The sequence below is a fragment of the Petaurus breviceps genome, unplaced genomic scaffold (genome assembly GCF_028583685.1).
Source record: "Petaurus breviceps papuanus isolate PSGF00001 unplaced genomic scaffold, PetGlider_PUasm1.0 100, whole genome shotgun sequence".
Lineage (NCBI taxonomy): Eukaryota > Metazoa > Chordata > Mammalia > Diprotodontia > Petauridae > Petaurus > Petaurus breviceps.
Window position 1 is genome coordinate 8,725,687 of NW_027185573.1, and position 14,198 is coordinate 8,739,884.

At 40.5% G+C, this 14,198-nt stretch overlaps 1 protein-coding gene across 6 annotated transcripts in view; it reads left to right on the forward strand.

Moving 5' to 3' along the window:
- The window catches only part of LOC138171995 (splicing factor, suppressor of white-apricot homolog), a 126,107-nt gene extending 116,567 nt beyond the window's left edge, over nucleotides 1-9,540 (forward strand). For all 6 annotated transcript variants that reach the window (XM_069103235.1, XM_069101941.1, XM_069102585.1 and 3 more), the window contains 3 exons: nucleotides 2,245-2,409; nucleotides 5,468-5,540; nucleotides 9,096-9,540. In XM_069103235.1, coding sequence (XP_068959336.1) covers nucleotides 2,245-2,409; nucleotides 5,468-5,540; nucleotides 9,096-9,161 — 304 coding nt within the window. In that variant the 3' untranslated portion in view covers nucleotides 9,162-9,540. The remainder of the gene's footprint in view (nucleotides 1-2,244; nucleotides 2,410-5,467; nucleotides 5,541-9,095) is intronic.
- Nucleotides 9,541-14,198: the final 4,658 nt, after the last annotated feature.

Consider the following 14,198-nt stretch of genomic DNA (forward strand, 5'->3'; position numbering starts at 1 on the left):
GTGGTAGCAAAGAATGACGAGCAGTGGATTTTCCAAACATCTGAGAAACCAGTCCTATATATAATGTGAATGGAATGGAATGGGCCATAAGAAATGGAAAATCCAGAGAACACAAACTGAAATAACAGAACCAGGAAAAAAAGCTGCACAATGACTGCACTGATGTAAAAAGAATGACAAAAGCTCCTTGGTTCTGACTGAGGTTGGCCCTTCCCGGAGAAATGTTGAGGGTGGTGCACTTACCTCCTTTCTTTAGGGAAAGGGTTTGGATGGGGGGTGGCCTTTTACCAGACCAGCAGATTTTGCTGAACTTCTCTTTTTTATTCTTTGTTATAAGGGACACCTCACTGTCTAGAGGACAGACTGTAAGTGTGAATTCTAAGATTTAATGCCTATTTCCAGGTTGACATAAACATACCACCCATAAAGACATTCTTATGTTTCAGAAGCAAGAGCAATGGTTAAATTGAATATCTAAAAGAAAGGTATACTGGCTTTTCTGTTTCCTTTCAATGCTCTCCTCATGTTATAGTCTGCTTCAGAGGGCAACATAGTCTGTAGGTGATCCTTCTGATCCTGAGCCAGCTAAAATCACAGGATTCTAAGCCATACGGTGCACACAGATCATCACTGGGGCTTGATTATGTACAGCCTAATCTAAGAGAAAAGCAGCATTTTGCATCTTCTTTCTCACAGCCCCCTTGGTAGGATTCTGTTAACAAAACTTGTGCTTTGTTATCATCTTGAAATCAAGGTTCATTATTACTAAGATTCACTATTTTATTATTGTCTGATCATGGAATCTAGTAACTGATACTAAGTTCAATTTTTCTTTACTAAATAAAACAAATTGCAATGATATATTAGATCATTCTGAGAATTAAGATAATTTTAAAGGTCATCTAGTCCAGCCTTTTGCCAATTATAGAATCTCTGACAGTCAAGTTTCTGCTTAAATTCATTCAGTGACAGATAGTACACTACCTTACATAGTAGGCCATGGTACTTTGGAACAGATTTAATCATTGAAAAACATTTCCTTTTTGTCATCTGTCCATTTAGTTCTCATAATCTGTAGAACAAGTCTTCAAGAGAACAGTCTCTCCACCCTTGATACATTTAAAGACAACTTTAGTTCCCACTTCTGTCCATCCATCATCTCTTCAGACTAAATGTTTCTATTTCTTTCAGCTGTTCATAACATGACTTCCATCTCTTGAAATGCTGTCCTACCACCTCCACTTAGCAAAATCTGACCCAACTTTAAAAGTCCTGCAAAACACTGATAGGCGCTGGGGATAGTGAGCGAGAGGGGAGGAGGAATCTTTATTAAGTGCTCACTATATACTGAACACTCTGCTAAGCTCTAGGGTTACAAAGAGAAAAATAACACAGTCCTGAGCTCTCATCCAGCTGTACCTCCCACATCCCATAACATCATAGTTCTTGGCCTGCATGTCTTAGTTTCACTTAGTTCCTACCAGGTAGTAGAGTAAAAAGGTAGCAGTAAACTTTTTGAGGGCATAGAAGAATGTCTTATTTACTTTTCCATTTTTCCACACAAGGCCAGGCACTTGATAAGCATCAATAAATGTTAGTTGAGTTGATTAGAAACAAAGCTATGTAGAAGCCACACTAAAACACAGGCCTTCTCTCCGATAGGGATATTTCAGTGACAGTTCACTGCCATTCATGGTGGTTAGTAAGGCATACTTAAGATTGTTAGTTCAGCACATCCAGCTTTATGAAATAGAAACAATATCATTTTCTTTTATGAAACTTTAAATTGGAATTAAACAAGTCAGCAAACACTTTTTGAAAACCTCCATACAAAGCACTGTGCTGGATACTAGATGAGACATAATGGTTAGGTGTTTGGTGATTGGTTATCTTATATTTCTTAAATAAAAAGGCCTGCTTGACTGAGAACATGAGTATTTCTTGAAATCCTCAGCTATGAATAAAAGCTTCCTTCTCTAGAAGAAATTGTTTACCCAGTATGTTGTCTTCATTCCAAGTGACACTTATCACAGATTTCTTAATCATCAGTTTTACTGATTAAGTAAAGGTATATAGCTTTAAAATAGAGATATACAATGAGCAGTTGAATCAATGATGTAGCATAAAGGGCCATTCTCGTTCAAAGAAATTTCTTTAAATCTGACCAGGATCCCTGCCTGAACTGGTGCATCATTTGGAAGACAAGTTTTTGTCTTAAAATAAAAACTACTGCTTTCTTTCCAGAAGTCCCCATGAGAAGAAGAAGAAGAGAAGATCTAGGTCACGTCCCAAGTCTAAGGCAAGATCACAGTCGGTGTCACCGAGCAAACAGGCTACACATAAGAACTCAGCCCATTCAACCAGCATCTCTCCTGTGGAGAGTCGAGAATCCAGCCAAGAGCGCTCCAGGTAATGAGCTCCTCCCACGGCACAGGGCAGAGAAACCCTGGACCTTGGGCATGGACTGGGCCCTTTGAGGGCAGTGCCAGTCACCAGCTGACAGGAACGCTTAATGAACTTATTGTGACAGGGCCCCTCGTTCTCTTAGTGATAAATGAATCACTTTGAAACATCCAGCTCATCAAATAACATCCATCAGAGGGCACTTACTCCATTTTAAAATGCAGGAATTCCTTCCTACTGTAAATCCCTCATCCTGGAGACAAAGGCAAAGCACACCAAGTCTCATTTCTTTCAGTCTTTGTAAATGTATTTATTTTACTTGTTACTCAGTTGAATTCACCAAATGTGTTTTCCATGTACAAATTACTGTGTTCTGTGCAGAGGGTGATAAAGAGTTTAAATGAGACACAACCTCCACCTTTGTGGAACTTAAATGTCCTAGATGTTCTAGCATAGCCTATACTATACGGTAAATGAGTAAGTGCACAGGAAACTGTGATACCAAATTATACATGACAAGCACTTTAGCGGGGTACACGGCAAAGTACTTTGTGAGGTCTTGCAAGGAAGAGGTCTTTACCAGAAGGGGGAAGGTCAGGGAAAGTTAGCATTTCATTTGATTTCAAAGAATGAGGAGACATTCTACAGATGAAAAAGGGGAGGAGGGCGGACATCCCCAGGATAGAGAATGACGCAAGCAAAAGGAAATAGTTGAGAAAATATAGAGATGGACAAAGAATCTGGGCCAGTTGGGTTGGAATATGGAGTATGCGGAAGACAGGTGAGGAGGGTAGGAGGTATGGCATGCTAGATTATGGAGGACTCTGATGGCCAGGCTTGGACTTGACTTGGTGGTAGCCAAAGGAATAAGGAGAAGAGAATGAATGAAAGATTCTGTGGAGCTAGGAGTGTCAGTACTTGACAGCTGCTTGTAGTGGAGGAGTGGTGAGGGAGGGGGGATGACCCCAGAGTTGTTATCCTTGATAACTAGAAACAGAGAAGTTTGGAAGAGAAATGAATTTCAAGGGGAACATAATAAGTTCATTTTAGACATGGTTAGAGATGCTTACAGGACATCCAAGTGCAGACGGGGGATGGAGGGGTAGATGTGATAGCTGCAGAGAGGTCAATGGAACCCGTGGAAACTGATGAGATTAGAAGGTGGGAGTGGGCCACAGATGATCAACCTGCTCAGAGTCTTAGAGGGATTGGTCAAAAAGACGAGAAGAGAACCAGCAGAGAGCATCACCCCAAGAGGCTGGGAAGGAGAGAATACCCAGAGGAAAAGGTAATGTTCAGCAGTGTCAGGCCCCACACCGTGGTCAAGAAGATGAGGACCGAGAAACAGCCTTTTGTTTTAACAGTTAAACAAGCCTTGATAAATTTGTAAAAACTAAAAATTAAAAAGACGAGTTGAGGGGCGGCCAGGTGGCTCAGCGAGTAAGAGCACCAGCTCCAGTGTCAAGTTCTCAGATCTCAAGTCAGTTGCCATTTATGAAACAGTGCCCATCCCAGCTGATGAAAAAAATGGGTAATTCTGTGAAGAACTTGACAAGATCTTCCAAAAAAAGTCAACATCACCTTGATATTCATTGCTTTCAGTGCAAAAGTGAACAGAAGGACCAACAGCAAAAACTGTTTTTGCATAGTTTGAGATTTAAAAAATGAAAAAAGTCAGACTTACAGACTCAGAAGCCTCACATGAATTTGAAGCCTTTTGATATTGGAACTTAAAAATCTTAGACAAGAAGTGACTGGTTACATAACCATACTCTCTTTGCAGTCAAATCATGTTGATTCAGTAGAGCAAAGGCCAGTGTAAACAGACCATCAGAAGAAAGGATCAAGGTGAAAAGAAAATATTAACTGTGGTTGATTCTATCATGATCTCTTTAATCTGGAGGTAGTTAGAGCAGCAGTAAAGATCGAGACCTAGAGTCAGGAAGTAGCCTCAGACGCCCCCTACTATATGACCTTGGGTAGGTCCCTTCACCTCCATCTGCTGCATTTTCCAGGTAACCATGGCACCTGCCTCTCAGAGTTGTTGTGGAGCTCAAATAAGATGATATTTGTAAAGTGCTACATGAATGCTAGCTATTACCGAAAAATGGGGAATGAAGAAAAGTTAAAGACATTTATTGCCATTTCCTAAAGAAGTGTAATTGGTAGAAGATAGTTGTCACAATGAAAAGGCAAAGACTTCCTCAGCCAGGAAAAAATGTTCTTGTCCAGGAGAAAGAGGACAATGCTGACTCGGGTCATGAGCATCTTTGTCAAACATTACAGGAAAGGAGAACAGAAAATGAACCAAGAAGATCGCAGAGAACTGAGGGGAAATCCAGGCTGCCTAGAGCCTGGCATGGTATTGTGTGTAACTGAAGCGTTCTAGAGCATTTGTAGTGTAAAAGACATTGACAGTGCAACAGGTCTGCCATGTTTTGGCATTTATGCACTTTTACAGATATATTTATTTCCAAATGCTTGAGTACTAGAAGAAGAGATCAAGAGATTTCCATTGCAAGGAACCACTGCTAGTCAGAGCTCAACCAGAAATTAAGACAGAATATCTAGGACGTTATGATCGAAGTCCAGGGCTAAATGTCTCAGTTTACAGAAATTCCTTGGGCATGATGCTGCATAAAGTGACAGACAACACCAACCTTTGAAAGCAGTGCCTGCCTCTTTTGTATGTTAACTGAGTTTTAGTTATTAAAATGCTAATATAATGTGATATCCTATTTTGAGTTTATTGTGTTAGCCTTTAATTTTCTTATAAGGAATAGAAACCTCTTTTCACACCCCACCCTTGGATGACATGTTGGAATTGGTATGCCTAACTAGCTACAGTCCATCTAAAATTAAACTGATAGCCTTATTATTACAGTGAATTAGATCTTGTTCTGAAATATTATTACTTTTTTTTTTTCCCATATAATGGATAGATTTTTGTTTAGGTTTTTCTTCTAGAAGTCTTGGTTTTTAATTTATCTCAGTCTTTAATTTTCCCAGGAAACTGTTGCTTTTTAGTATGCTTTTAATATGTCTTCATTAATCTTTCCATTAGGGGAGTTTCTCAGGAAAAAGATGGTCAGATCTCTTCAGCAATTGTGTCTTCAGTGCAAAGTAAAATAACTCAGGTAAGATTCCAACTCTTTTGACCAGCAAACATCTTGTCATTGCATTACACGCTCAGCTCTGTGCTCCTCCCATCTTTTCAAAACCTAAGGTTTGTTTATACACCTTAATTACCAGGTTCTCAGCAAATAATAAAGGTGTGCTTGGCTGATGACCTAGACTGTTGATACTGAGATTACACCAGGTTCTTCCACAATAATAAAAATGAGAGGTACAGTGTATAATTCTTTAGCACTTTTCTTTTATGTACACAAAGCATTTTACTTAGCCTGTGTAGCACTGTAATTTTAGGATCAATTTTACAAGGGAGGGAGAATGAGAAGGTAAATTTTTTTTTCATTTTTCAAATGCTTGTATTAACTTCTGATTTACATCATTCATTTCCACCAAATTTTGAGTTACAAATTTTTTCCCCGTTTTTCCCCTACCCACTGCCCCAAAATAGCAGTCCCATAGGATATCTCCTCCTCCAATCTGCTCTCTCCCATATTTTCTCCTATACCCCTTTCAACTTTTCCAGTAGGGCATGGTGTATCTCTATGCCCCAGTGCCTGTATATCTTATTTCCCAATTACATGTAAAATAGTATTAATAATAGTATGTGTGTGTGTGTGTGTGTATATATATATATATTTAAACAATTGATTTTAAAACTTTGAATTAAAGATTCATTCCCTTCCTCCCTTGTCACCCACCCTTACTGGGAAGATAAGCAGTTCAGTATAGTTTGTACATAAGTAGCTAATGCAAAACAATAACATAGTAGATATATTGTAAAAGACTGACTGTATTTCCCTCCCTCCTATCCCACATCCCACTTGTTCTGTTCTCTGCTTTGATCCCATCTCTTTTCAAAAGTGGGTGCTTCCAACTTCCCTCCCCCACAGCCTGCCCTCCCTTCCATCATCCCCCCTCTGATCCCCTTCCCCCCTACTCTCCTGTAGGGTGAGATGCCCTATTTAGTGTGTATTTCATTCCCTCCCCAAGACAAATTCAATGAGAATAACCCATTACCTTTTGCCTTCCTATTCTTCCCCTCCATTGTAACCATTTTCCCTTGCCTCTTCTTTATGAGATAGTTTACCCCATTCTGTCTCTCCCCATCTCCTCTCATTATATTCCTGTCTCTCCTCTTAATTTCACCTTTTAAGTATCATCCCTTCCAGTTAAATGGTCCTGTGCCCTCCATGTATACCTGTAAACATATATACATGTATTCATATATGTATTCATATGCCCATATATATATATATATTTCTATTCCCTTCAACTATTTTCATACTGACAAAAGTTTCATTAGTTACAATTATTGTTTTTCTGTGTAGGAATGTTAATAGTTCAACTTTGATAAGTTCCTTATGATTTCTTTTCCCTGTTTACCTTCTCATGCTTCTCTTTCTTCTTGTATCTGAATGTCAGATTTTCTATTCAACTCTGGTTTTTTCAGCAACAATGCTTGAAAGTCCTCTATTCCACTGAATGACCATATTTTCCCCTGACACATGATACTCAGTTTTGCTGGGTAGGTGACTCTTGGTTTTAATCCCAGCTCCTTTGACCTCTGGAATATCACATTCCAAGCCCTTCGATCCCTCAGTGTAGAAGCTGCCAGATCCTGGGTTATCCTGATTGTGTTTCCACAATATTCAAATTGTTTTTTCCTGGCTGCTTGTAATATTCTCTCCTTAATCTGGGAATTCCAGAACCTGGCTGTAATATTCCTAGGAGTTTTCTTTTTGGAACCTTTTTCAGGAGGTGATCAGTGGATTCTTTCAACCTCTTTTTTGCCCACTGGTCCTAAAATATCAGGGCAGTTTTTTTTTGAGAACTTCCTGGAGGATGATTTCTAGGTTCTTACTTTGATCATGGCTTTCAGGTAGTCCAATAATTTTTAAATTATCTCTCCTGGATCTATTTTCCAGGTCAGTGGTTTTTCCCATGAGATATTTCACGTTGCCTTCTATTCTTTCATTTGTTTGGATCTGTTTAACAGCATCTTGAATTTCTCATAAAGTCATTAGCTTCCATTTGCTCCAATCTAATTCTGAAGCAATGATTCTCCTCATTGAGCTTTTGAGATTCTTTTTCCATCTGGCAAATTCGGCTTTTTTAAGGCATTCTTCTCCTCATTGCCTTTTTGAGCCTCTTTTGCCATTTGAGTTAGTCCATTTTTTAAGGTGTGATTTTCCTCAGTCACGCTGTTGACTCTCATTTCATAATTTTCTTGTATCATTTTCATTTCTTTTCCCAATTTTTCCTCCGCTTCTCTTATCTGCTTCTTAAGGTCGTCTATGGCCTGTGACCAGCTTGTATTTTCCTTTGAAGCTTTTGGTGCAGGAGTTCTGACTTCACTGTCTTCCTCCTGTTCCATGTTTTGCTCCTTTTTGTGCCCAAAATAGGAGTCTAATGTTGGAATCTTCTGTCTGCTTTGTTTCCTTTGCCTGGTCATGTCGCCCCTCAGTCACTTGACCCCTGGGCTTTTTGCCACAGTAGGACTCTGCCACCAGACAGGGGAGCTTTCATCCCAATCGCTGGGGTCTTCTCAGCTGCCGGAGGTATTAGATGGGTGCCCTCTCTGAGGTCTTCAGACGCTCTGGCAAACTGGTCACACACCCTAGAGACCTCCACCCTAGACTGCAATCCAGATCCAAGAAGGTTAAAGCAAGAGTGATTACCCCTCAGACTGGTGCTTGGTCCCCCTACACTCTGCAGGCCAGGAGCTGAAGCTGCCACGTGGCCCTGGCTGGCTGTGCGGGCTTCTCAGTGGCTTCTCGCCCCAGGGGCAAAAGCCACACACTCCCACTTACTGGGTCCCAAAGTCCACACTACACTGACCTCTCACTTTTGTCCTTCACATCTATGTGTTGACAAATCTGGAAACAGCCACAGCTGCTGCTGATCTGGAGTCCCTCCAGCAGGAGGCTGGTCAGGCCTGCCCTGGGGCTAAAGCCTCGCTGGCTGATTCCTGCCCAGCCTGCCGTGCTGCCCTCAGAGAGAGGTTAGCTTCTCTGTGTCATTTTGTGGGTTCTGCGGCTCCAAAGTTTGTTTAGAGTCCCCTTTTACATGAATTGGGGAAGGTGGAAGCCAGAGCCCAGAAGAGGTCCTGCTTCTACTCTGCCTGAGAAGGTAAATTTTTGATTCAGTCTGCATGTTCCTGATTTTATACAAATGGTTCAGTGACCACCAGCCTCTGAGTTTCCTCATTTTCCTCAGAGTGTATGGACTCTCTTTCTGTAGCCCCTGCTTTCCTCCATGAGCCCTTTTTGAATTATGAGCTTGATTCCACCAATGCAGAATTCTGAAGAGAACTGGTGATGAGTGTCAGCCGGGGTACCATTTCCTATTTCTTTCTTGTGTAAGCTGGTGCTCCACTCTATTAGTTCACAGTTGTGTTTGTCACTTAAAGAAAGCCTTGTTTTATGTTTGTGCCCCCAGCATTTTCAGAAATGTTTTCACTATATGGATTATTTTCCTACCTAGGTTATTTAGACAGATATGTTTATAGTTTTAATGGAAAGCTAATCAAAATGTTCTTAACCTTCTCTTCTTTTTAACAGGATCTAATGGCCAAAGTGAGAGCAATGCTTGCCGCTTCCAAAAACATACAAACTAGTGCCTCCTGAGACCCGGTGAACTGACTGTTCCTTAGGGGAACACGTGGGAGGGGATTTTGCAAACAGTCTCCATTGCCTCATTGCAGCTGTGGATCAGAGAACTCTGAGCATTTGGTCCTCAGCTTCCTTTTGTAGGAGGTTATTGGAATTGGAAGATTAGAAAAACCTTATTTCTGTCCAGCCCCACCCTCATAAGCGCTGCCAGAATTTTCCACCCTGGATCTCCCTTGGACAATTGAAGGTTTTTGTAAATTGATTTTTGATGACCTCTTCAGTTTAAGATTTTTGACCAGCAGTCTCTTATCTGTATATTTGTAAATAATATCATGTTTCTGTGAAAATGTATTACCAAATAAAATGGGAGAAAAACACCTTTTCTAGCTAGCAACTTTTTGGCAGTTTCTTCATTTTGGGGTAGTGGCTTTATTTTTACCATTTTACTGTCTGCTGTCATTATTTAGTCAGACCATTAGTTTACATACCACCCTCTCCCCCAACTTCCCCCTAATTCATGACAGATTTGTTGTACCAAACAACCTATATGCTTTTTAAGTTGTTTACCATCTGTTGTATAAGTAGTAAAGAGAGCCTATTTTGAGCTTTCCCTGGTAGGTTTCTTGTAATACTGAAAAAAATCCAAATTTGTTTCAAATAATTTTTTTTATTTCAGCATATTACAGTTTTTCATTCCATTCAATTAGACTTTATTTTCCAAAATAGCTCCAGTGCTTAATAGAAGATGTAGCCTATCCTCTTGCTTCGAGGCAAAACTCAACCTTAAATTGTCATAATTAGGTGACTTTCTGTCTTATACATTGCAATCCCAAGATAAGAAGTCTTAACACATCAGTGAGGACGTTCTCTGCCTAAACCAAATCTCTCCAACCTTCTTAAAAGGCTTTTTCCTTCTTTGCTCAGGCCTGTCCAGAGGGCATTTTTTGATCGCCAACTCTGTCCAAAAATGCAGCCTCTCTCTGCCTTAGTTGAAAACACAAGATGTATTCCCATGAAACAAGAAACTGTAAATCTTGGGCAGTAGGTGACTGATAGGGAAGAGTCACCCAGAGGTCTGTGTGGGTTCAGGTCCTTGGGCTCTAGCTGCATGCTGGAGCTAGGCCTGGAGAGAATCTATAAAGGTTGGAAAGTTTAGGTGAGGGGTGAGACTTTGTAGGCTGTTCAGGGCAGAGAAGTGAGAGGAAGTGAGCCTTGTGCAGGGGCTTCAAGCACAGGGACGAGGCCCACCTGACTGGAAGGAATTGACGTTTCCTCCCAAACAGGAGAACTATTCTGAAAGTTAATGACTTCATACACACATCTATAACAAATTGCCGTTGGTCACACAGAGAATGTTCTAAAATGTTTTCATGTTGCTATTTTTCCCTCTGCAGGGAAAGGCTGGGATCATTAACCAGAAATAAAACCTCCTAGATGGGGAAATGGGAAACAATTACGTTGGTACAAAATTAACTAGTCCAGTTATTTTACTAGTTCAGCTCTAGGAGGTCGCTCCTAGAGGTTCATATAACCTCTTAGGCATTAAGAAAAAAATACTGGAGTCATTTGGTTGTGGGAGGGGGCGCTTTTTTTGGCAATTTATAAGTTACTCCCCAGTAGTGATTGCCATTGTTTTCCCATTACTTCTTGTAAGATCCTATTTGACATTGTTTATCCTGTTTGTACAAAGCCATCTCTAGTATGGATAAAAAGTTATGGCAGCTTTCATGCTGGATCTGATTTAGTCATCCTCATTGAACCAGCAGGGTCAGAACTCCTCAAGGATAGCTTCATTAGAATAGTGAAATGTAGTGTTTAAATAGTTATTGTGTGCCCACAGAGGAAGCTGGAATTTACAGTCCAAGGGAGTGTTGAGCAGTCTCCTGAAACCTGATTACCCATAGATCACAAATATGACAGCAGGCTTTTATATTTTCCCATTTGGGAACATATATAAGCATAACAAACCATGTTGATGTGTTCTTGTGAAGAGTAGCCATTCTACCCAAATTATATCTAACTTTGATATGCTCTTGGTGCCCAGGACATGCCCATCTGTGCTTAGGGGACATTCTGGTTAGGTCACTTTCCTATTCATTCTTGTACTTGACTAGCTATGTCCCCAGATATCCACGGTTTTTTTATTGCATGGTATAGGCTAAGGAAGAAGTGCCGCTACCCAGTGGGTAAGAGGAAGTTTGTGGTCAGGACAGCTTTTCAGTGGTGTTTACTTAGATAAAGTAAGTGGGGAAAAAATGGAAAAACTAGAATAAAACAAGGGACCAATATGAGAAAAAAGAAGGGAAAGGGAGGAAAAAAGAGGTGAAGCTCTTTTCTGCTTAGCATGGAAAATAACTCAGGACACTGAGTTTGCAGATAAATGGTTTTGATCATTCAGGACCAAAACCAGAAGGTGTTGCTGAGACCCCCAAGAGGTGACTCTTATTGTGGCAAAGTCATTTGGTTAACCCCAGAAGTTTCTATCAAAGGTGACCCCAGTGGAGGTATTCCCAGGAGCCACCTCCCTGTAGGTGCCTTCCTGCACAGAGCTAGCAATTTAAATCTAGTAAAGTGGATAAATCTTTGAACTTTCAAAGGATCCATCTCTCAGCTGTTTCCAAGTTAAGATGGACAAGCAGATGTCAGAGCAAAAGAGAGTACTTCCCTGCTTGGTTGCCTTTGTTTTTTTCTGGGAACTAAAATGCAAACCAAATAACCTTTCATTTAAAGGATGGAAGCATAAAGAAGCCAGAAAGCTCTTTATTAGTTTGTGACTTTACAAAAGTGCTAGATTCCTTCCTACAATTTTTATGTGGTACCCTAGGATTTAACTTCATTAGTAGGCATTCAGGAATTATTTAATGAAAGAATTACATTTACCAATTATTAGTCCAGCTAACCTCCTTCAGTTTAACTCATACTGTTTGACTCATACCGGTGAGGATTTTAGTTAACTGCAAGTATGAGGTATAATTGATAAACTCCCTCTTGACCTCCCAGTGAAGTATTTATTCAACCCTGCTAGGGTGCAAGTCACTGACTGCTTGTTCTGGGAAGGGGATGGGGCCAGAAGGCAATATGTAAAAAGGTAAGTATATGCAAAATAATTTAAAGGGAAGGGGAAGAGCATGGAAGGCTTCCCTTGATAGGTAGCTCTAGGGTGCATTTAAAGCAACCTTGTCCAGTACGTTTACCACTATAAAGGCGACATCACCAGCCCCTCATAATTTTAAATCCAGGAAAGTCAAATTTAATTTCCCCATCTGAAAAGTACTGTAATTTAAGTAGGGAAAGGTACTGCCTTGCCTTCATAGACATCTAGCAATGTGCCCTTGACGTATTTTGAATTTGTGAAGTTACTTTCAATACAGTCTCATCAATTAGTCAAGACAGAATAGGAAAGTGTGAGAGTTGGAATACTGACCAAAAGCATTTGAAGAAAATCCTTGAAATGAGTTCTCTTCCATCATTATCACTTTGAAAGTAAAATAAGTATTCTTTTCTTTCTGTTTCTTCTAAAGTTCTCCAGTTACTGACCTTTTAAATCAAAAATTTTTTTAAATATTCCAGTTGTACTCAGAAGACTTTAGTGCCAGAATCACTGTAGACTGAATATATGGTCATCCTGAACCATATGACCAGTAAATAATGCCAGAACCTAGTGTCTGAAATGTCACAAAGACCCCCACCCCCTTGCTCTACAAGAATTGCACTATAAATAGGCCTGTAATCTAGAAGGGTTCCACCTCCTTTCCTGGGCCCCCAACAGTTTAGGACCTGTATCCCTGTTACCACTGGGAGAAGCAGATTCCTCCAATCCTGACTCTATATGTTGCACACCTAGACAGTCTTAGTGGACACAGCAACTGCTTTTTGAGGATCCAATGAGAGAAAACCAAACTGGAAAAAGGAATTTTTTTTAATAGAGCTAAAAAAAACAGAATATGACCACCTTGTTTATAAAAATGCATCTGGAACTAGTGACTTTTTATTACTTCAAGACAGAAAAAAATATTGATTTCCACTGAAATCTAGTTGATGCTTTTATTAGTAAGTACAATTTGAATGCATCTTTTCTCTGGCAATGGAGGGATTGGCAACCCTGTAGTTGTACAAACCAGCGGGGCTTATGTAGGAACAGGTTTTATCAGCCACGTGGTGTACAGTAAGATCAAAGCCTTAACATTAAGGTTCCCCCCCCCCAGCCCCTCCATCTGTACTATCTGTTTTCCAGCCCTAGGAATAATTTCCTGCCCATCCCAGTGGCTTCTGGCAGTCAGTCCATTAAGGCATAGTAAAGGTGTTAGATTTTTTTTGGCTCTGCAGTGATACAGAGGGCCAATATTAGAAAAGGGGGGGGGGGGTGTGAGGGGAAAGTACCAAGTAAACATTACTACCAGCTTGCTTCTTTGTCAGGCTGCCAATGTTAATGGCATTTAGAATCCTTACAAAAGAAAGCAAAACCCTGGTCATATTTGTTTGTTTTTCAAATGTGACATTGTAAATGGCAGCCTCGAATCGAGTAGCTTGTTTGGCAGAGGGATATGGGGAAAAGGCCACTGGATTTGGAGTCTGAAGGCTAGGCTGGCTCCATTATTTAGCAGGCTATGTGACCTTGGGCACATCCTTTCCCCTGTCCCTAGACTTCAGTCCTCATTTGTAAAATGAGGGGGATGATGCTGTTGGCACTATCATCCTGACAAGGGTACTGTGAGAAAAGTGCATCCTAAATTTTGATTCTCTGGCTGTGTAAGTATGAGTTGTTATAGGAACCTTGTAAGGAAAAACTTCTTAACAGTAAAAGCTGTTCAAAAATAGAACGAGCTGCCAGGGAAGGGAAGGGATTCCTTTTCGATTCCAGGTGGGACTAGATAGCCACTGCATTTCCTTCTGGCTCAACTCTGATTCTGTGAACCAGAATTCATGTCTATCTAAGTGGGAAATAATGGGATGGGGTGGATGGATGGATGGGTGGATGGGTGGATGGATGGATGGATGGATGGATGGATGGATGGATGGATGGATGGATGGATGGATGGATGGATGGATGGA